We start from the raw sequence: 21,671 nt of genomic DNA on the forward strand, positions 1-21,671 counted from the left end.
CGTCAATACAAGCATTTTCTAGGTTTTAGCCAATGAAATTAGATAAGAGAAGTCAGTTACCAATATAAGAATTAAAACTATCCCTATTTGCAAATGAGAAGACACTGTATCTGGAAAACCTCAGAAAATCCATGGTAAAACGAACTGAAGCAAAACAAACCAACCAACAAACAAAACAACAACAAAAGAAGAAGAATCCAGCAAAGTAGAAAGATATAAAATTAACATAAAAAATACAGACACATTTCCAGCCCTTACAGCGATGCCTCTAGTAGTGGGTTGTTATAATTGTTTCCGTGTGTGTGTGAGTGTGCGTGTGTTAGTTACAGTATTTCATTGTACTGATCTTTTCTGCCATCTGGTGATTTTATTTCTCGATGATAGTTTCCTGGAAGTGGGATTGTCAGGTCAAAGGGCATATCCATTAAAATAGTTATTAGTGAGTATCACATCATCTCCAAGAGATGGAGCAATTTCTACGCCTACCCAAAGGGAAGGAGCCCACCAGATGTTATCAGTCTTTCCACATGTTTGCCAATCTGATGGGCAGTTTGTTTTAATTTAGGTTTTCCCACAACTTTGTCAACATGCACTTGTCATCCTTTAAATCCTTGCCAATCTGATGGGTAGGAAAGGGCATCTGGCTTTCTAGGCATTTTCCTGTTGACTGAGATGAAACACGTTTTCGTGTTTCACCAGCCAATTGCTTTTCCTCCCTGAGTTGCCTGTTCATGTCTCTAAACGTCTCTTTAGAGGCAAATCCTTATCTTATTGACTCCTGCCATCAATGTTGGAAGTTTGGTATCATTATACCCATTTGCAGGTACGGAAATTGAGGCTCAGAGAGGTCCCTTGTCGTAGACACACAGCTGATAGGTGGCAGAGCCAGCAAAATGGAAACTTGGTCAGCCTGCAAAATGCTGAGCATAAAGAATCTGACACATCCCAGTGCCCATTGCTTCTCCAGGGAAGGGTAATTTCTCCATGGCCCTGCCGCCACGCTGACGCTCCATGGAGTCTGGGTAGATGCAGGGGGAACCCTTCTGTCATTCTGGGAGCAGCGGAGTGGGAAAGGGGGCTGGGGGTGGGGCGGAGGGCTGGTTATAGGAAGGCTGCATTTTCCAGTATAGGCAGCAGGTGGCAACATTGGGAAAGGTTTCTCAGCTCCAGGCTGGAGGCTGTGGGGCAAACCTGTCCCTATCAAAATATAAAATGCACATGCTTTTAATCCTGAACTCCCACTGCTAGGAATTATTCCACAGACATGCTCGCACATGTCTACAGACACACCAAGATATTCATTGCCATGTTGCTTGTAACGGCAAATGCTAGAAACAACCTAAATGTCCACCAGCAGGGGCTGATGAAATAAGTTATTCATTCACATAAAGGAAAACCGTGGGACCATAGAACAGAAAGGGTGAACTGCATGTACTGCTAGAGGATTGAATCCACTATTATGACAAAGGTGCGGGACAGTGGGTATATTGTGCTTTTTACCTTTCTTCAGTTTATTGAGATATGATTGACAACCAGAACTGTGTGAGTTTAGGGTGTATTGCATGACTTGACCTACATGTTTTGTGAAATGATTACCACAATAAGTTTAGTTGACATTCATGTTTTCTAAAAATGTGAGAACATGTATAGATTTTTGTTTCTGGGAAGGCTGAGATGGGATGGAGAGAAACTTACTTTTATAGTATACACATTTGAACTTTTAGAATTTTTTTTTCTTTTTATTATTATTTTTTTTACCACACAATCCTCTGCTTTAAAAAAATATAAACATATTTTAAAAGAAAATTGACCCTTTTGGGGACTTTACTCCATTGAGTCTGGTATTTCTCTTACAGGAGGGCAGTGAGGGCAAGGGGCAGTTAAACAGAACCCTAAGCTAAGCAAAATGTTCCTTTCTAGAACATTCATTTCACTGGATTATTGGGGAGGGGTGCTATTTTATTTGAGTTTTTTGGGGGGTGGAGAGGCATTTTTATATTAAAGAATCAGAGAATCTAATACAAAAACCTAATTCATGTTAAAGGGAAAATGCAGACTTTGAAGGCCTGTCTCCCTAGGGGGGCCCCTCTGTGCCCCCCAAGTCTTTAGGGGGCAGAGGCACTTTTGAGGGAAAACTTGAGAGGCACTTAAGCCTAGGACCCTCTTTTTACAGATGGAAAGATCGAGATCCAGAGGTAGACAGGGCCTCAACCAATTCCTCACAGCATGGGAGGACTGGAATTCGAACCTGCTTCTCCTTGGAGAAATGTCTATTCAAGTTCTTGGTCCATTTTTGGAATTGGTATTGTTTGGGGTTTTGTTGTTGTTGAGTTGTAGGAATTTTTTTTAATATATTCTGGGTACTAGACCCCTACCAGAGAGATGATTTGCAAATATTTTCTCCTCTTCTGTTGTCTTTTCACACTGTGGCTTTGTAAAGTCATCCTTAAAAGCAGTGTTTACAGTGACGTTCAAGGTTTGCAATTGTGCTGTCCAACCTCAAAGAATGCCACCCATTTCTAAATCTGTGTTAAATTTCTGTGCCTGCTTTTTTGAACTATTTCCTCAGATGACCCCCACACACATCCAGAACCAGCATCCATTGAGGTGGCTGCAAGCTTCCTGCACCCTGCACTCACCTATTTCAAATCTCCGCAGGCGCGGGCCCACCCCCAGCGATTCTGACCAGACTGGTCTATGGTGGGACCTGGGCATGAGATTTAAAAGCTCCCAAGTGGTTCTCCAGTGCCCAGGAAAATAGTGTGTTCCAGATGAACAATTGGGCTCACTGCCTGTTATTTGAAAATGTAACTAATATACTTACAAAAATAAGGTTAGCCTACGTTGAACACCCTGTGCATGCAGCCTGCTCAGAGCCACTCACTGGTTGGGTCTTCCAACACTGCTTTGTGCCTCAGAGAGAGTTCCTAGAACTTTGGAATTTCGTAGCAATCCAAAGCAACATCTTCCAAGGGGTGATTTTGGAAAAACCAAATCTTATACTTGTGCAAATATATGTAAATATACACCTTGTAGCATTAACAGAATATTTAAATAGTAAGCACCTGGCTTTATTCCCTCAACAGTCTGCCCTTGTGGGCCCATCGCCTTGCTTTATAAACCAGAGCATAACACACCATTGTTTATTTGATAGGGATGCAGACGAGTGATTTGTGGGCCAAAGTTGACTTTTCGAGATGCTCGTGTGACCTGCACAGTGATTAAAAACTTCTTGCTTATATGCTGACCGTAAAAAACATAAAAAGATTGCACATGAACACCTGGATTTTCAGCTTCTTCTGTAATCTAAACTCCCTGCTAGGGACCGATTGGCTAGGGGGCAGGGGCGGAGGGGAGTAGGGGGCGGGGCTCCGGTGGTGGAGCTGAGCAGAGGCTGCCCCTGGTCCCCTGTTCCCCACAGCGCCTTCCTGGCCCGCCTCCCTCCTTTACTTTACCTGCCTTCCCTGGAGGTAGTTAAATTTGAGACCTCAGACCGAACTGTCCCCTCTTGATGGCAGTTAGCTTGTTTGCGATGTCTCCGAATGAAGCCCTGCTGAGTCTGGGGAATGCTGCTTGGTGTTTCATGTTCGTTCCCTGCTGTGTCAAGAACCACCGTTCATTTAACACATATTTATTGAGTTCCCATGAGCCAGGTGCTGGGGACACAGAGGTAAATCAAACAGACAAGGCCCCTTGCTCCTGTTCGCTGTGGGTGAGATAAACAATAAGTCAACATTTAAAGGGCTTCCCTGAGCCACTTTCCCACAGGAACTCCCTATCCCCCATGCAGTGCCACCCAGAAGACCCTTGGCCTCATGGGAAGTCAGGGCTGGGTGACCCTGGGCTGGAGGTGGATCTGTAACGTCCACCCCCTGTGCTCTATCCCTGCAGGGGACAAGGACCACGTGTGCAAAGTCAAAGGTCGCCTGTGGAAGCTGTTGTCCCCAGCCAGGCTGGCCACCCGGGCCCAGCGGAGCACCTGGCTGGAGAGTTACCTGCTGCACCTGCAGGAGATGGGTGTGTCGGAGGAGATGCAGGCGCGGGCTCTGGTGCTGCAGCTCTGGGCCACACAGGTGGGCATGGCGTGCGAGCGGGGGCACGCAGGTGTGCGTGTGTGGTTGTGTATGTATGAGTTTGTGCCGGCTTATAGGTATGCCTTGGTGAGTGTGCACCAGATCCCTGACTCTAACTGTGAAACAGTATCATGACCATGATCATTCATGAAGCCAAGTGAGGAGGGGGAGTGGACTGAGGGACAAGATCACAAAGGTCCTGTGGATCCTGGTAGGTAAAGAATTGGGTTTTCCTCTGGGTGAGTTGGGAGCCCTGGGAGGTTCTGAGCAAAGGAGGACAGGACCTGAGGAGCAAGGACCTGCAGGGACACCAGGAGGAGACCCTGGTGGCAGGACCAGGTGGGGGCCATGGGAGTGATGAGGGTGTGGAAAGATTCTGGAAACCAAAGGAACACAGCACCAGTGCGTTTAGTAATGGAACAGGTATTGGGGTGAGAGAGCCTGGCTCCTGCCATCCCCCAACGCCAGAGCCCCCCTCCTTCTCTTGGCCCCACCTCAGCGATGACAGTTGAACAGGCTGATATTTCTGGGTAATTCCTATCCCATCGACTCGCAACTTATTTTTAGTTTTGTCTCAGAGCCATTAACCGTCCTTGGAGGCAGAGGCTGGCAAGAGGTGGGGGCCCCATTAGTGCCTAATAACATATTTATGGGCAGAGATTGGAGCTACATACTATTCCCAGAATCCCTTGTGGAAATGACCTCTGTCAGCAGAACTGGACGCTGGCCTTGAGTGACAGATGGTCTGGGGAACAGCTTCCGTCAGGGCCGGGAAAACTGGGCAGGAGTTGGGGACAGGACACCCTCTGAGGTTGAGTTATGGCAGCATCCAAAATTCAGGCACGGGGGAAGACCCTTCGAGAACACAGGTCTGGAGAGCAGGGGCGAGGCACTGTGTAGCCCAGTGGTTTCAGGCACAGGCTCTGTGACTGACCTGCCACTTCCTGGCAGGCGAGCTGCTTAACCCTTGGTGCCTGGGTTTACTCCTTAAGAGAGAGATGACAGTACCTTCCTCAAGATCGTGATGAGGGAGTGATACATGTGAGACCTGTAACTGCTTGGCCGGAAACTAGAGCTCAATAAACGTATTCCACAAATACTCAGTGAGGCCCCGCTGTGTGCCAGGCACCCTTCTAGAAGCTGGGGGTAGAGCAGTGAGCAGAACCAAGATTCCTGCCCTTATAGAGCTGACATTCTGGTGGGAGAAGACAGACTGTTAATAAAAAGTAGGTAAAATGTACTAGAGGGAATGAATTCTGTGGAGAACCAATAAAACTGGGGAAGGGATTAGCAGAGGAGAGTGAGGAGGGACTACTCTATATAGGATGGTCAAGAAAGGCCTCACTAAGAAGGTAACACCTGAGCGGAAACTCGAAGGAAGTGGGGAAGCGAGTCATGTAGCTATAATAGAATGAGGGCATCCAGGCAGGGGGGGGGGGGCAGCACGTGCAAAGGCCCTGAGGTGCGGATGAAGGTGCCAGACCACTCAGGGCCCTGTAGGCCATAGGGAGGACTTTGGCTTTTACTCTGAGATGGGAACACCTTGCAGGCTCTGAGCTGAGGAGCAACATGGCCTGTCTTCTGCTTTCAGGGAGTCATTCTGGTTGCATTGCTGAGAAAACTGTAGTGGGAGGAAGTGGAGGCAGGGAGACCAGAGAGGAGGCCACTGCAATATCCAGGCAGGAGAGGATGATGTTAGACCAGAGTGCAGGGTGAGAGTGATTGGATTCTGGATGTATTTCAAGGTAGAGCCAATGGGATTTGCTGTTGGCTGGGACATTGGAGTGGGTCTAATCAAGGATGGCTCCAGGTTTGGGCCTGAGTGGTGGGAAGAATGAAGTTGCCATTAACAGGTGAGGTAGGTGATAGAAAGAACAAGTTTTGGGGGAGAAGATCAGGAAGTAGGTCTTGAGTGTGCTGAGTTTGAGATGGAGAATGGTGGGGGGTGGGGTGATACCTAAATGAAAGAGTCTGGAGTTCAGGGTTAAGGTCTGGGCTGAGACGTTCATTTGGGAGTTGTCAGCGTAGACCTGTTGTTGAAACCACTGGCCTGGGGATCACTGAGGGTGACGTTGGATGGGGAGGGGGGCCAGGCTCTGGGCCTCTCCAGTTTGGGATGGAGAAGATGAGGGGGAGCCAGCAAAGGAGACTGAGGAGGAGTGGCCAGGGGGCGGGACCGGGAGGGAGCGCCACCCAGAGGCCAGGATGGAAAGTGTTCCGTGGGGTTGAGAAATGGCAGCTGTGATTGCTATTGTCAGGTCAGAATGGAGGCACGAATGATCGTTTCAGAAGCTCTCAAACACTTTACCACATGCCGTGTGCCAGCCAGCCTGTTGAGTACTTTACAGACGTCATCTCGCAAAAGCTCCCTGAGTCCAGAACCCCAAATCCCGGAATCAGGCTGATGGAGGGGTCAGTGGGAAATGTCCGCACCCAGGGACCTATAGGAGAAGCCGGTGGCCTGAGATCCAAGTCCAGGCAGGGGAAGAGGCCCGATCTAAGGGGGTGTGAGTTGGGGTGGGCAGAGGAGGAGAATCCCAGCAGGGCCCAGGCTCCCCTCAGCTCTGGGCCTTGGACTTTGGCTTCAGTGGGAGGGAATGATGCTAGACTACAAGTGTCCTCCTGGGTGAATGGGCAGCGAATTCAGAATCTCTTATGGTTGTGTGAGCACACAGACGTGTGTGCACCCACACTCGCGCACTCACACGCATCTGTGCAGGTGGGTGGAGGGTGGTCTTTGTCACCTCCCCAACTTGCCACAGCTTTTTCCTGAAAGCAGAGGTAACTGGGCAGCCTGGTGTTCCACTCCTGCTTTGCAATTAATGAGCCATGGCCCCCATCTGACCATCCTGGCAAACGGAAGTGGCCTCGGCGCTGCGTTAACCGGAAGCTGAATTATTTATTGCCTGCATTCCCCTGGCTATTTGAGTGATGGACAGCAACTGACCTTGCTTGTCTCTGCTGGACCTGAGGTGCGGGAGGAAACCTCAGAGAGAGTCCCAGGTCCCCACTTGTTCTCAAGCCTGGAGGAGGGGCCCGCGGGAGGGAGGAGCCTCTCTGAGCACCTGTTCTGTGGCCGCTGGCATCCGGGCTCAGTGGGCCTGCTGTTATTTGAGCAGAAGGGAAGTCCGGAGGCCCAGAGGAGAGAGTGACTTGTCTGGAGTGACAGGGAGTGGGGAGCTGGGATTTGAACCAAACTCTGCCTGGTCCCAGTCAGGGCTCTGCCAGCCCACCTTCCTTCCACGCTGACTTGCAGGCCCCAGCCCAAAGCAACACAGATGTTCAGTCGACAAATACCACGGAGCCTCTCCTACATGCTGGGCAGTGGGCAGGGACGAGGCCAGTGATGGCGAACCTTTTGAGCTCGACGTGTCAGCATTTTGAAAAACCCTAACTTAACTCTGGTGCCGTGTCACATATAGAAATTTTTTGATATTTGCAACCATAGTAAGACAAAGACTTATATTTTTGATATTTATTTTATATATTTAAATGCCATTTAACAAAGAAAAATCAACCAAAAGAATGAGTTCGTGTGTCACCTCTGACACGTGTGTCATAGGTTCGCCATCACCGGACTAGGGAGTGCTTGGTTTTCCTGTTCAGCGAAAGGTGTGATAATGGTGTGTACTTAGGGGGGGAATTGAATAAGGGAACAGGGTACCTCCTTGGCACTGCAATCATCACGGCAGCTAAAGAAAAGGACAGAAAATCCGTTTCACCGTCACTGATGCGTTGGTGCCTTTGTTTACTGCCTTTTGTGTGTGTCTTTTTTCTGTGGTTAAGATCATGTAGTTTTTTAGTCCCGCTTTTCATTTGACCTAACATTGTGTCGTGGACATTTCTCCGCGTCCTTGCAGATCCCTGTAAAAATCATCCACAGTGCAAAGCCAGTTTCCCCCCTCCCTCCCCTCCCAGCCTCCCAGCTGCTGTCCCAGAGGCAACCTCGGTTGCCAGTTATCTGAGTCTCCTTCCCGAGCCGGTCTGTGCTTCTTCACATATGTCCCCTTTAAACACGCACACCCGTGGTGGCACGCTGAGCCCGCTCTGCATCTCGCTGTTTGCTTGCTTCCGGGTGCCTTGCCTATAGTCCTATTGGTACCCACAGAGCCGGCTTCTTTGCAGCGACTTCCTGTTGGGATGATCACCATTGATCTCATTGATCTCCTATCGATAAGACATTGAGGTTGCTTCCAATCTTGCTGTTACATCAGCACCGTGGTAAATATCCCTGTGCAAATAGCTTTTTGTCCACATGCAACTATGTCTGTAATAGAATTACTGGGCAAACATGACATTTAGTGACTGTTTAATATTCCATTGTTACTAAATTTTGGATAGGACAGTCATTTATGGTACACAAAGATCTTCCCCCCAGGTGAGGTTAGTTGGTATTCACCCACGCCTCATTTAAGGGTACCCCATGCACATTGTAGCCACATGCTGCACACCTGAGTATTAAAATGTTCAGCCAAAGCTAAAGTCTTAGAGCAAGAAATTCCATCCATTTTCCTAATTATTTAACTATTGAGAAGTTTTAAATATTTTTTCAATCCATTAATAGCTTTCATAATCATCATTGATCATTGCCACTTCGCTTTATATGTACACAGTACCCACATATTTGAAAGCAAATATTCAGATATTGTATCAGTTTGCTGCACCCTTACTTAACTCACATGTCTGTGGGCCTGCTGGGCATCAGCTGGTCTTGACTGGGCTCAGCTCTATTCCATGTGTCTCCCATCCTCCTCTTGGGACCAGTGGGCGAGGCAGGCAAGTGGAAACACAAAAGGTCTCTAAAGGCCTAGAACAGGGGTGGGCAAACTTTTTGACTCGAGGGCCACAATGGGTTCTTAAACTGGACCGGAGGGCCGGAACAAAAGCATGGATGGAGTGTTTGTGTGAACTAATATAAATTCAAAGTAAACATCATTACATAAAAGGGTACGGTCTTTTTTTTTTTTTAGTTTTATTCATTTCAAACGGGCTGGATCCGGCCCGCGGGCCGTAGTTTGCCCACGGCTGGCCTAGACCTACAACTGCTGTTCTGTTGATTCTGCCTCATTCTATTGGCCAGAGCAACTCACATGACTGAGCCCCAAATTCAAGGAGTGGGGAAATACACTCTGCCTCTTTAATGAAACGAAGTGCACAGTCACAGGGATGCCGCCAGCCTCAGATGTTAACAGTAATCTTAATTGACACACTTTGTTACTATTATTGATGCTTCTTTTTTTATTTTGCTGATTAGCTATGAAAATCACCTGTGTGACCTCATATCAATGATCTTGCTCAAGGTCAGGGATGCCAGAAATAGCCTGGAAGTAGCCATTGGGCTATGCCAAACCACAGTCCAGTTCTTGGCCCTGTCCTGAGGCTGAAGATAGACATAGGTCATGCCTAGATGTTTGGCAGGGATGGGAACACAGGCCTCCTAACCCCTGCCCCTGGACCAGGGCTGTGTCCATGGCATAGACCCTTCAGCTTACACCCCAGGTTTGCTGTCTCGATGGTACAACAGGGGCTCTTCTCATTGCAGGGGAACATGGGTCCAGCTGCCTTCTGGCTTCTGCTCTTCCTCCTCAAGAATCCCGAGGCCCTGGCTGCCGTCCGTGAAGAACTCGAGCATGTCCTCTCTCGAGCAGAGCAGCCTGTCTCACAGATGACCACCCTCCCACAGAAGGTTTTAGACAACATGCCTGTGCTCGGTGAGATGGCCAGACCCTTCAGACAGCCCCAGGCTGGGTCATCATGGCCCCCTAGGGTCTCCCCCACATGAGCTCCCATCGTCCAGGGTCCATCAGTGTCCTCTGACCTAAGGTCCCCCTGAGCCTCCTGTCTTCTTAGACTTGGCATCTCCATGCCTCAGTCTCGGCTTTGCATAGGCTCAGTGGGAGGTTTTAGGTTGCAAATGGCAGGAAACCTAACTTAAACTGGCTGAAGCACAAAGAGGACTTTATTTGGGGCAAGAAACTAAATCGTCCAGAAGTATTTAGCTTCAGGTACAGGTGGATCCAGGTGCTCCAACAATGCCCTCAGGATTCAGTCTTTCTCCATCTCTCAGCCTTGTTTTCTGCTGGGTTGGCTCCAGTCTCAGGCTGGCAAGAGGGCCACCAGAAGCTCCAAGCTGACGTGTTCTTGCCCTGTGAGCACGTGCCTCTCTGCAGCATTCCTACCCAAAGTCCCAGGGATGTGTCTCATTGGCTCTCTTTGGGTCATCTGCCCATCTTGAACCAATCATAGGGTTCAGAGGGTTGGAAATATGCTCTGATTGGCCACACACAGCCCAATCCCAGCAGTTAGGAGTGGAATCAACAGTCCAACCCCTGAGAGTGGGAGAGGGGTGGTCCCCAGAGGAAACCCAGGGTACTCTTTCCAGAAAGGGACTGACTGTATGCTGGGCAGGCAGAAACAACCAATACTGATGGTCCTGCTCTCTCCCTAGTCTTCTCTGATATCTCTCTGGTCCCCACCTTCCCTCATTGCCTCTCTTGGGATTAGACCCAAATCCTCAAGTCTAAGCTCTCTGAGGGACCATAGCAATAACACCTCATGAACTTGCCTTTTCGGCCTCACTGTGGGCAAGTCATGCTCCCTTTCTGAACCTCCTCACCTTCCTCTGTAAATGTCTTGATGGTACAGCATGTCCTCGGGGGTGGCGTTTAAATGGGTAGAGGACGGCTGCTGACTCTTCCTTGTACCTGCCCTGTGCAGAGAGTGTGCTGAGCGAGACCCTCCGACTCACGGCCGCGCCCTTCATCACCCGAGAGGTTGTGGCGGACACGGCCATCCCCATGGCAGATGGGCGGGAATTCTCCCTGCGACGCGGCGACCGCCTCCTCCTCTTCCCATTCCTGAGTCCCCAGAAGGACCCAGAGATCTACACAGACCCAGAGGTAAATGCCATATTGTAGAGACGGTGGGGAGAAAGTGGCTCCGGGACCAGCCAGAGCTGAGCGGCATCCTCGCTCTGCTTTTTGCTGTGTCTGTGACCTTGTCACCGTTCGATTCCTGGTCAGGGCACATGCCTGGGTTGTGGGTTAGATCCCAGTGTGGGGCGTGCAGGAGGCAGCCAATCAGTGATTCTCTCTCATCATTGATGTTTCTATCTCTCTCTCTCTCCCTCTCCCTTTCTCTCGGAAATCAATAAAAATATATAAATAAATAGCTGCCATAATTTTTTAACCAATCTTCCATTAATTGCCCATTATGTTGTATCCAGTTATTTCCTCTTATAAACAAGCCTGCGATGAGCATGCTCATAGCTTGTTTTCCTGCATGCATGTATGGGGGTGGCGTCAGAAATGGACCTTCTTCCTGTCGCAGGTTTTTAAGTACAACCGATTCCTGAACGCTGATGGATCAGAGAAGAAGGACTTTTACAAGGATGGGAAGCGACTGAAGAATTACAACATGCCCTGGGGTGCTGGGTACAATCAGTGCCTGGGGAGGGGTTACGCCATCAGCAGCATGAAACAGTGAGTTTGGGGACAGGGGGGCTGGGCGAGGGGAGGCTCCTGCTCTATCTGGTTGGCACACACCTTCCTCTCCGGAGACCGAGAAGCTAAGCCAGGAGAAGGGTTTAAGGAAGAGGCTTCAAACGACATCCATGAGCCGTGTCTTGCCCACAAATCTTATTTGTGTTTTTAGAATATGTGCTAACTTTTAAGAATCAGAAGAACTCACGTAAAAAGCCAGCTTTCTGATTGCTTTTGAAATAATCAGATCTGGCAACAGGTCCTTCCCTCTGAGCCTAGTGCCCAGATACCAAACACCCAGAACACCAGACACTGGGCATCCTGTGCAGCTGACCGTGGCCATCTGTCTGCAGCCGCTGTGCTGCTCAGAACCTCGGCGGAACTGGCCAAGGGTCACCGTGCCCTTTGGTTATTTTAATGCCTCTTCATTCTCTTCCCTTGACCCCAAAAGCCTTGGCCCCCAGATCACAAACAGATTGGGCCAGGGGTTAGGATACCCACCCAGTCCTTCTGTCCAGCCCCGTTGTCAGTGTAAGCTGGGTGACCTTCCGTGCTCCTATTTTTCTCAACTATAACATTGGGATGCTGGTGTGAGAAATGGCTCACCTGGCCAAATTTCAGTGACGGACTGGGAAACAGAAGCATGGCAAAAGAGAGGCTTTAAAATAACACTCTCAAGAGCGGGCGCCCATTTTACGGGATCACAGGTGGGGCAGAGGACATAGCCTATTTACTTAGACCCTCCTCCGGTTCCTCATTGGCTGAGTACTGTTTCATCACCTATTATTTCCTAATAGGTCACCTAGGTCTTGCTGTCTCCAATTGGGTTATTTTTAAAAATGGCTGGGGCCTTCTCTAGTCGCCTCCACCTCCCTTTGTCTAGGGCAGTGGTTGGCAAACTGCGGCCCCTTGAGTGTGGCTTTTCCACAAAATACCACGTGCGGGCGCACATGTACAGTGCAACTGAAACTTCGTGGCCACACTCGCGAGCCACATGCGGCTCTTTGGCCCCTTGAGTGTGGCTCTTCCTAAGCTTAGGAATACCCTAATTAAGTTAATAACAATGTACCTACCTATATAGTTTAAGTTTAAAAAATTTGGCTCTCAAAAGAAATTTCAATCGTTGTACTGTTGATATTTGGCTCTGTTGACTAATGAGTTTGCCGACCACTGGTCTAGGGGAATCTTCCTAGGACATGTGTATCAGCCATGTGTACAGCTCTCATCCTCTCTCCCCACCCCCACATCCTGTTTGCTCCGGGGAAATTCAGCAGCTGCCTGGCCACATGCTGTTTCTTTTCTATGAAGATAAATCAGAGGCATGTTTCTTACACTGGTCATACTACATCCCAGAGGTGTCAGGACAAAGGAATGAGATCTTTCTAAACACTTAACCCACTGCCTGGCTCATTGTGAGCACCTAATAAATGTTAGTTACTATTGTAATTGCTAATCGCACTATTGTTACCGGGTAGGTATTGTTACCGGGTAGGTATTAACCTCTCTGCCACCGTTTTATCTAGCAGTAAAATGGAGATCATAATACAGCTGGTTCTGTTCATGAGTGTTCCCAAAAATCACTGTGCCGTGAGAAATCACGCATTAAAAACCACAGGGATTATGGGAACAATGGGGCCAAAAACCTCACCCGTGACATAGTGAGAAAAAGATAAGAACCTAGGGAAAATGGCAGCAGAGGTTCACACATGTTAAATGGCTAAGAAATACCCCAGTGCTACAGAAAATACGGCACTTCACTCTTAAAACGACCTGCAGTTCACTGTGGAAGTGGACCAGGGGTGGGATGGCAGCTGTGAGCTACTGTGAAGCGTGGAAGGAGGGGTATCTGAAATTGGACATTTGATATGAATGGTGGGGCACATAACACACACACATGTGCACGTACGCACATGCACGCACCGTGAGCTGGGGTCAAGGGAGGATAGAGTTTAGGGGTGTGTGTGTGTGTGTGTGTGTTTTGTGAATTCCTGCTCAGCTCAGCTCAGCTCAGCTGGGTGCAGGTTTTTGCATTCTCCTTGTGTTTCTCACAGATAAAATTGCACATAAGCTAATGTGAAATTTGCATTAAGCTTCACTCGTGCCCTAATATATCAATCACATCGGAACAAAGTCAGGTGTTCAAAACAAGTGTTATAGCAGGACCTGCTGTAGCTCCTACCTTCTGAAGCTTTCGGACAGATAGAGATCATATTAGGACACTAAATGTTTAGCACAGTGTCTGGCGTGTAGTGCTTCAATAAATTAGCTAAGTGGTTGTTATTTTTATCTCACTTAATCATCATGGCAGCCTGCTAGGGAGGTGTCGGTCTAACACTGAGGTCAAATCATTTGCCAGGTCACACACCTGGTGAGTGGAGGTACCAGGATCCAAGTCCAGGTGTGGATACGGGACCTCCACCCCATATAAACTCACCCTCCAGCATCCTACAGCTTCAGAGCTGGAAGGGATACATCCCACTTTAAAAATATATATCTTTTTATTATTTCAGAGAGGAAGGGAGAGGGAGAGAGAGCTAGAAACATCAATGATGAGAGAGAATCATTGATCGGCTGCCTCCTGCACAGAGGGATTGAGCCCACAACCCGGGCATGTGTCCTGGTTGGGAATCAAACCATGACTTCCTGGTTCATGGTTGACGCTCAACCACTGAGCCACACTGACCAGACTTCATACATCCCACTTTTTTGACCTTCTTTGACCAGATGGGGAAACCGAGAAACTTGACGAGGGCCCCACACCCTTAAGAGGAAAGACAAGTTCTGTATCCAGCTCTTTCATCCAGAGCGTTGACTTTGCTCTGTCCTTGACTTCCCTCTTATCGTTAAGATTAGAGAATCCTTGCCGTGCGCTCAGTCCACCTTGGGCACCTGGGTCTCAGTGGGGGGATGGTGGGGGGACAGAGGAGCTGAAGACCCAGTGCTGACCCTTACTGACACGGGTGGTGCTGAGTAAGATAAGGCAGGTGGGCAGGAAGCAGTTGACATAAGGCAGGGCTGCCACCACATTTATGGGCACACTGATGACATCATAAACATGGTTTGTATACTTAGTAGGAGAGTTTTCCAGAAGATGGCAGTAAAGAGTACTTGTTCTTGCAAAGTTTGTTCCTTTTTTTTTTTTAAATATATATTTTATTGATTTTTTACAGAGAGGAAGGGAGAGGGATAGAGAGTTAGAAACATCGATGAGAGAGAAACATCGATCAGCTGCCTCCTGCACACTCCCTACTGGGGATGTGCCCGCAACCAAGGTACATGCCGTTGACCGGAATCGAACCCTAGACCCTTGAGTCCGCAGGCCGACGCTCTATCCACTGAGCCAAACCGATTAGGGCAAGTTTGTTCCTTTTGACAGTTTCCCCACAGACACAGTTAAGCGTCTCGAGGGAGGGGTGCCTGTGTGCGGTCTCACAGAGGCAGCCTGTGGTTTAGCAGCAGCCTTGACCAGAGCAGAAGGTGAGGACTTCCAGGTGTTTGGGAGGGAGGGTGAGCGTGTGGTGGGGGGAGTCAGAGGAGTCGCTGTTCATACTGATCAGAGGAAGCTGGGCTATGCTGCTGAACCAAACGACCCCCCCAACCCCCCAATCTCAGCGACTGTGACAACAAAGCTTAGTTCCCACTCAGACAAAGTGGGCCATGGGTTTGGGGGTCTCCTCCCCTCCATGCAGAGACTCAGCTCTTTCCATCTCAACGCGAGGCCCACACACCTCCAGACCCAAGGGAAGCTGGAGTGCAGCACCTGCTCTGAAATGCTTTGGTGTGAAGCTGACACACAGGTCACTTCTGCTCACGCCTGTCAGCCATGCTAGTGCATGGGCCCGCCTGCTGTATGCCCACAGGGTGGCACACATGTAGGAGCTCCTGCTCTCTCACTCTCCTTTTCTCACTTTTCCCAAAGTCAGAGTTGGGGGCAGACTCCGGAGGAGGCCGTTGCTCTCCTCCCTTATTCCTTTTTTGTTTGTTATTTTTAATTTTATTAAATTTATTGGGGTGGCATTGGTTAATAGAATGATATAGGTTTCGGGGGTACAGTTCTATGATACATCATCTGTATATTGCATTGTGTGTTCACTCCAAGTCAAGTCTTCTTCTGTCACCATGTACTTGGCCCCCTTTACCCTTTTCTACCTCCCGCCAAACTCCTTCCCTCTGGCAACCGCCCTACTGTTGTCTGTGTCTATGAGTTTTTGTTTGTCATGTTTGTTCATTCGTTGCTTTCAGTTTTATATCTCGCATAGAGGTGACATCATATGGTTCTTGACTTTCTGTATGACTTATTTCACTTAACATAATATTTTAAAGATCCACCCATGTTGTTGCAAATAGCAGTATTTTATCTTTTCTGATGGCTGAATAGTATTCCATTGTATATACATATGTACCACATCTTCTTTATCCAATTATCTATTGAAAGACACTTCAGTTGTTGGTTGTTTCCACGTCTTGGTCACCGTGAATAATGCTGCAATGAACATAGGGGTAGATATATCTTTTTTTATTTTTTAAATCTTTATTGTTGAGAGTATTGCAGATGTCTCCTTCCCCTCACCCCCCATTGCCCTCCTCCACCTGGTTCCCACCCCACCCCAGGCCTTCACCACCCTATTGTCTGTGTCCATAGGTAATGCCTATCCTATATAATAAAGAGCTAATATGCTAATTAGGCCAAATAGCCAAATGACCTTCCGAATGTCCTTAAGGACAAAGCCAGGGGCTGTGAGAGCCGGCCAAGGCTACAAGGGCCAAGCCCCTTGCACGAATTTCATGCATGGGGCCTCCAGTATACATATAAGATCTTTGGTTAATCTCTTCCCATCCCTTCATCCCCCCTTCCCTCTGAGATTCATCATTTTGTTCCATGTTTCCCTGCCTCTGATTCTATTTTATTCATCAGTTTATTTTGTTCATTATATTTCTTGTTCGTTTATTTTGATCTTTTTTTCTTCTTCTTCTCCTCCTCCTCCTCCTCCTCCTCCTCCTCCTCCTCCTCCTCCTCCTTCTTCTTCTTCTCCCTTCAACATTTCATGTAATATTAGTTTGGTGGTGATGGACTCCTTTAGCTTTTTCTTGTCTGTGAAGCTCTTTATCTGACCTTCAATTCTAAATGATAGCTTTGCTGGGTAGAGAAATCTTGGTTGTAGGTCCTTGCTATTCATCACTTTGAGTATTTCTTGCCACTCCTTTCTGGCCTGCAAAGTTTCTGTTGAGAAATCAGCTGACAGTCATATGGGTGCTCCCTTGTAGGTAACTAACTGCTTTTCTCTTGCTGCTTTTAAGATTCTCTCTTATCTTTAAACCTTGGCATTTTAATTATGATGTGTCTTGGTGTGGACCTCTTGGGTTCCTCTTTTTTTGTGATTCTCTGCACTTCCTGGACTTGTAGTCTATTTCTTTCACCAGGTAGGGGAAGTTTTCTGTCATTGTTTCTTCAAATAAGTTTTCAATATCTTGCTTTCTCTCATCTCCTTCTGATACCCCTATAATGCAAATGTTGGTACATTTGAAGTTGTCCCAGAGGCTCCTTACACTATATTCATATTTTTGGATTCTTTTTTTCCTCTCTCTTCTACTTGGGTGTTTTTTGCTTCCTCATATTCCAAATCGTTGATTTGATTCTTGGAATCCTCTGCTCTACTGTTGGATCCCTGTAAATTATTCTTTACTTCAGTTAGTGTATGCTTAATTTCTGACTGGTCCTTTTTCATGTCTTTGACATTCTCACTAAGATCCTTGAAAGTCTCACTAAGTCCCTTTGCGCTCTCATTTATTTTCTTTTTTTTTTAATATATTTAATTGATTTTTTACAGAGAGAAAGGGAGAGAGATAGAGAGTTAGAAACATCGATGAGAGAGAAACATCGATCAGCTGCCTCCTGCACATCTCCTACTGGGGATGTGCCCGCAACCCAGGTACATGCCCTTGACCGGAATCGAACCTGGGACCCTTCAGTCCGCAGGCCGACACTCTATCCACTGAGCCAAACCGGTTTCGGCTCTCATTTATTTTCTTGAAGCTCTCATTAAGTCCCTTGAAGTTCTCATTAAGACCCTTGTGTAACTTTATCATTGTTTTGAACGCTGTATCTAGTAGTTTGCTTGCTTCCATTTTTTTCATCTGTAACATATTTCTTCGTCTCTGCATTTTGGCTGCTTCCCTGGGTTTGTTTCTGTGTATTAGGTAGAGCTGTTATGTCTCCTGGAATTGGTAGAGTGTTCTGAAGGCCCAGTGGCTCAGTCTCCTCAGTCACCTGAGCTGGGCACTCTAAGCGTGCCTCTGTGTGGGCTGTATGCACAGTCTTGTAGTTGAGCCTTGGTTGCTGTTGGCATCACTGGGAAGAATTGACCTCCAGGCCAGTTGGCTGTGAGGACCAGCTGTGTCTACAGTGGAAGAGCTGCTATGCAGGAGACATCCCTATGGAGCAGGACTTGCTTCAGTGGGGCTTTGGTGCTCACTGACTCTTTCCCTCGAGTGTGTCACGTGTGCAATGGTAGAGTTGTAGTCTGGTATGCTCTGAAGCTATCACCAGGTGCACTGGCTCTGGGGCCTTCCAGGAGGAGCAAAGTCAGCCACTGCTTTCGGCCATCTGGCAGGAGCTGCAGAAAGATCTGCAGATGGCTGCTACTTGTATTGGGCTAGGAAGTGCCAGATGAGGCCCATCTGTGAAGGAAGGCAGGCTGGTGCTAGTGCCAGGTCTTGGGCCTTTTATTGGTAGGTTTGGGGCACACTGATGCCAGCTGCTACTTTTTTGAGAGATTTTAGCAAAGTCTGAAGCCTGAACCAGGACAGGCCATGGAAAAGCTGCTGCAAACAGCTTGGTGGGGGTGAAAATGGGATGGGGTCTCAGGGAATCACCAGGGCAGAGCAAACTATGGGCCATGCTGATAGAAACTCAGATATGGCTGCCAGTCAGCTCTTCGTTGGGGGAGGTTCCAGCACAGGAACAATGACCCTTGTGAGCACCCCTGTCTGGGAGAAAGCTGCCCCTGAGTTTCTACCCCAATGCCACAGTCCAGTCCCCCCCCCCAACCCCCACCTGTATGTCTCTGGATTCCCCCAAAGCCACCACCTGAAGCTCAGAGGAAGCGAAATCCTTGTAAGTTCATGTGCAGGCCCTTTAAGAGGAACAGCTGGGACTCCAACAGCCTCTGTGTCACTCAGCCACAATCCCTGCTGGTTTTATAGCCTGAAGTTATGGGGACTTCTCTTCCTAGCTCCGGAACCCTGGGCTGAGAGTCTGATGTGGGGCTGGGACCCCTTGCTTCTTATGGGAGGCCTTAGAGCAGTGGTTCTCAACCTTGGCTACACATTAGAATCACCTGGGAATCTTTTTAAAATCCTGATTTCTGGGCCCCATCCTCCGGAAATTCTGTTTCTTTGTTATGGGGTGAGGCCACATACGCCTTAGAGATATCCCTCCTGATTAAAAAATCACCACACGTGGGTGTCGGACCAGCCTGTTCTGAGCCTCCATCCCTCCTACTAGTCTCAATGTGCTTTCTTCTTTACTTCTCTAGTTGCAGGACTTCCATTCAGCCAAATTTCAGGTGGTTCTGAATGATGGTTGTTCTGGATTTTAGTTGTAATTTTGATGTGGTTGTGGGAGGTGGCAAGGACAGGTGTTTACATACGCCATCCATATATCTTTATGAATCTCTCCTGCCTTATTTTGAACAAGCCCTCCATGTTCCCTCTTCTTCACACCTTCCACGCCATCTCTCTGCAGATTCGTGTTTCTTGTGCTGGCGCACTTTGACCTGGAGCTGGTCAACCCCAACGAGGAGATCCCTGAGTTTGACCTCAGCAGGTACGGCTTTGGGCTGATGCAGCCAGAACACGATGTGCCCATCCGTTACCGCATCCGGCCGTGAACAGACCGGGCTCCACACGCTTGCCCCCACCCAGCCTGCACCTGGATCGCCCAACTTTCTGTGTCCACATCTGGCCTGGGTGCACAGCTTCGAACACCCAACAGTATCAGCTTCAGCATTTTACTGCTTTTTACCGGAAGGCTGGTTGGGGGGAGAGGGAAGAAAGGAAGCTGAGAGAGGAAGGTTTAGACCAAAATGAGACTCTTTCTGCGCCTGGCTCACCTTGCTCCTCTCACCTTATGACACCCACAAAAGTTAGGGCAAACAGGGCAGAATAGGAGTCCCGACTGCTGTGCTCCAACTCCCAGAGGGGCCACTGTCCAAGCCCTTGACAATGGTGTGGTTGAGGTCTTAACCACTCAAAGCAGATGCTGGCTTTAAAAAGGCCATTTGAGACCTAGCAGTGTGCCCCTTGAAATAAGCTGGTCCCCAAATTCTTCTTTTTTTTTAATCTGCTAAATCTTTTTTTAAAATATATTTTATTGATTTTTTTTACAGAGAGGCAGGGAGAGGGATAGAGAGTTAGAAACATCAATGAGAGAGAAACATCGATCAGCTGCCTCCCACACACCTCCTACTGGGGATGTGCCTGCAACCAAGGTACATGCCCTTGACCAGAATCGAACCTGGGACCTTTCAGTGCGCAGGCCGACGCTCTATCCATTGAGCCAAACCGGTGAGGGCCCCAAATTATTCTTAAACTAGCTGAAGCCAAAGGAGTCCTTAGACCTGTTTCTGGTTCCCTCATCTCTCCATTCACAAGATTCTTGAGAAAGCGCAGGAGGGTTTCCGAAGCTGATGCATCCACGATTCAGATCGTGAGCACCCTCTAGACCAGCCGTGGGCAAACTACGGCCTGCGGGCCGAATCCGGCCCGTTTGAAATGAATAAAACTAAAAAAAAAAAAAAACATACCCTTTTATGTAATGATGTTTACTTTGAATTTATATTAATTCACACAAACACTCCATCCATGCTTTTGTTCCGGCCCTCCGGTCCAGTTTAAGAACCCATTGTGGCCCTCGAGTCAAAAAGTTTGCCCACCCCTGCTCTAGACCAGTGGTTCTCAACCTGTGGGTCGCGACCCCTTTGGCGGTCGAACGACCCTTTCACAAGGGTCGCCTAAGACCATCCTGCATATCAGATATTTACATTACAATTCATTACAGTTATGAAGTAGCAACAAAAATAATTTTATGGTTGGGTCACAACATGAGGAACTATATTTAAAGGGCCAGAAGGTTGAGAACCACTGCTCTAGACACTGGGCTTGGAGCAGTGGAGCTCGCTGTTCTAGAGTTATGGGCTCCAGATGGGACAAGCCTTGTTCAATGCTGAGACTGAAGTTGGGAATAAGAAAGTCACAGGCCCCACAGGACGGTCCTGATGGAAGGAAGCAGCCAGGCTCCTTGGACTGGGCAAGGCAAAAACAGAGGAGGCTTTGGTTTCCTTCAGTCTAGCTCAGAAGCTCCAGCTGTGGGCATGATGCAGTCTGCAGACCTGTTTTTTATATATAAATTGTTTCCATATCATCTTTGGGAGAGTTGATTCAAAACGTCCAGCTTCTCTTGAAAACTTGGAAAAACTGGGCACACTGGGCCCTTATTCCCAAGGGCAACCACTGGCCAGGGTTGAGAAGCAGCCACCTCCCTTTTCTAGGACGTGTGCTCTGGCTCACCAGGGTTTCTACTTGGTGGAATTTTTTCTTTCTGCTTCTCCATTCCTGTACCTCCTGGCCCATGAAGGCATTCGAGCTTGAGAACCCTGTTCTAACTCTCAGAAGTGATCTTTTAGGAGGTGGTCGGAACCTGCTAACTGGTTCTTAGGCCAATGGTCCATCTTCCTGTGTTCACCACCCTTCCAACAAACAGATCAATGATGAAAACTTGCCTTTGCATCAGTTTGGGGATGGGGGGAAGAGGAGCTCACAGAGAAAAAATTGCCTAGAAACCTTTAATATGATGGTGAGCATAGTTAATATTAGATTGTTTATTGAGGACCCTCTAAATGTCTGTGACAGGCACAGTGGACATCGTATTTCTATTTCTCACATCATCTCTGCAAAGAGGGGCTGGTTACACCTTTTTATAGATGAGGAAACAGGTTCAGGGAGGTGAGGTGACTGCCAGGGCCACACAACTCATAAGCTAGTAGAATTCAGCAAACAGACTTACTGTCCCAATGGCAAATGCATTCCTTGGGCTCAAGGGGATGATGGAGGTACAGTT

General features: G+C 48.2%; 1 protein-coding gene across 1 annotated transcript in view; it reads left to right on the forward strand.

Annotated features, from left to right (window-relative positions):
• Positions 1-20,353, forward strand: part of PTGIS (prostaglandin I2 synthase) — a 34,461-nt gene extending 14,108 nt beyond the window's left edge. The window contains exons 6-10 of the mRNA XM_006098003.3: positions 3,892-4,073; positions 9,616-9,784; positions 10,791-10,972; positions 11,403-11,554; positions 19,299-20,353. Of these exons, the coding sequence (XP_006098065.1) occupies positions 3,892-4,073; positions 9,616-9,784; positions 10,791-10,972; positions 11,403-11,554; positions 19,299-19,443 (830 nt within the window). The 3' untranslated portion in view covers positions 19,444-20,353. The remainder of the gene's footprint in view (positions 1-3,891; positions 4,074-9,615; positions 9,785-10,790; positions 10,973-11,402; positions 11,555-19,298) is intronic.
• The last annotated feature ends 1,318 nt before the right edge of the window (positions 20,354-21,671 follow it).

This window comes from Myotis lucifugus, unplaced genomic scaffold, assembly GCF_000147115.1.
Source record: "Myotis lucifugus unplaced genomic scaffold, Myoluc2.0 scaffold_215, whole genome shotgun sequence".
Lineage (NCBI taxonomy): Eukaryota > Metazoa > Chordata > Mammalia > Chiroptera > Vespertilionidae > Myotis > Myotis lucifugus.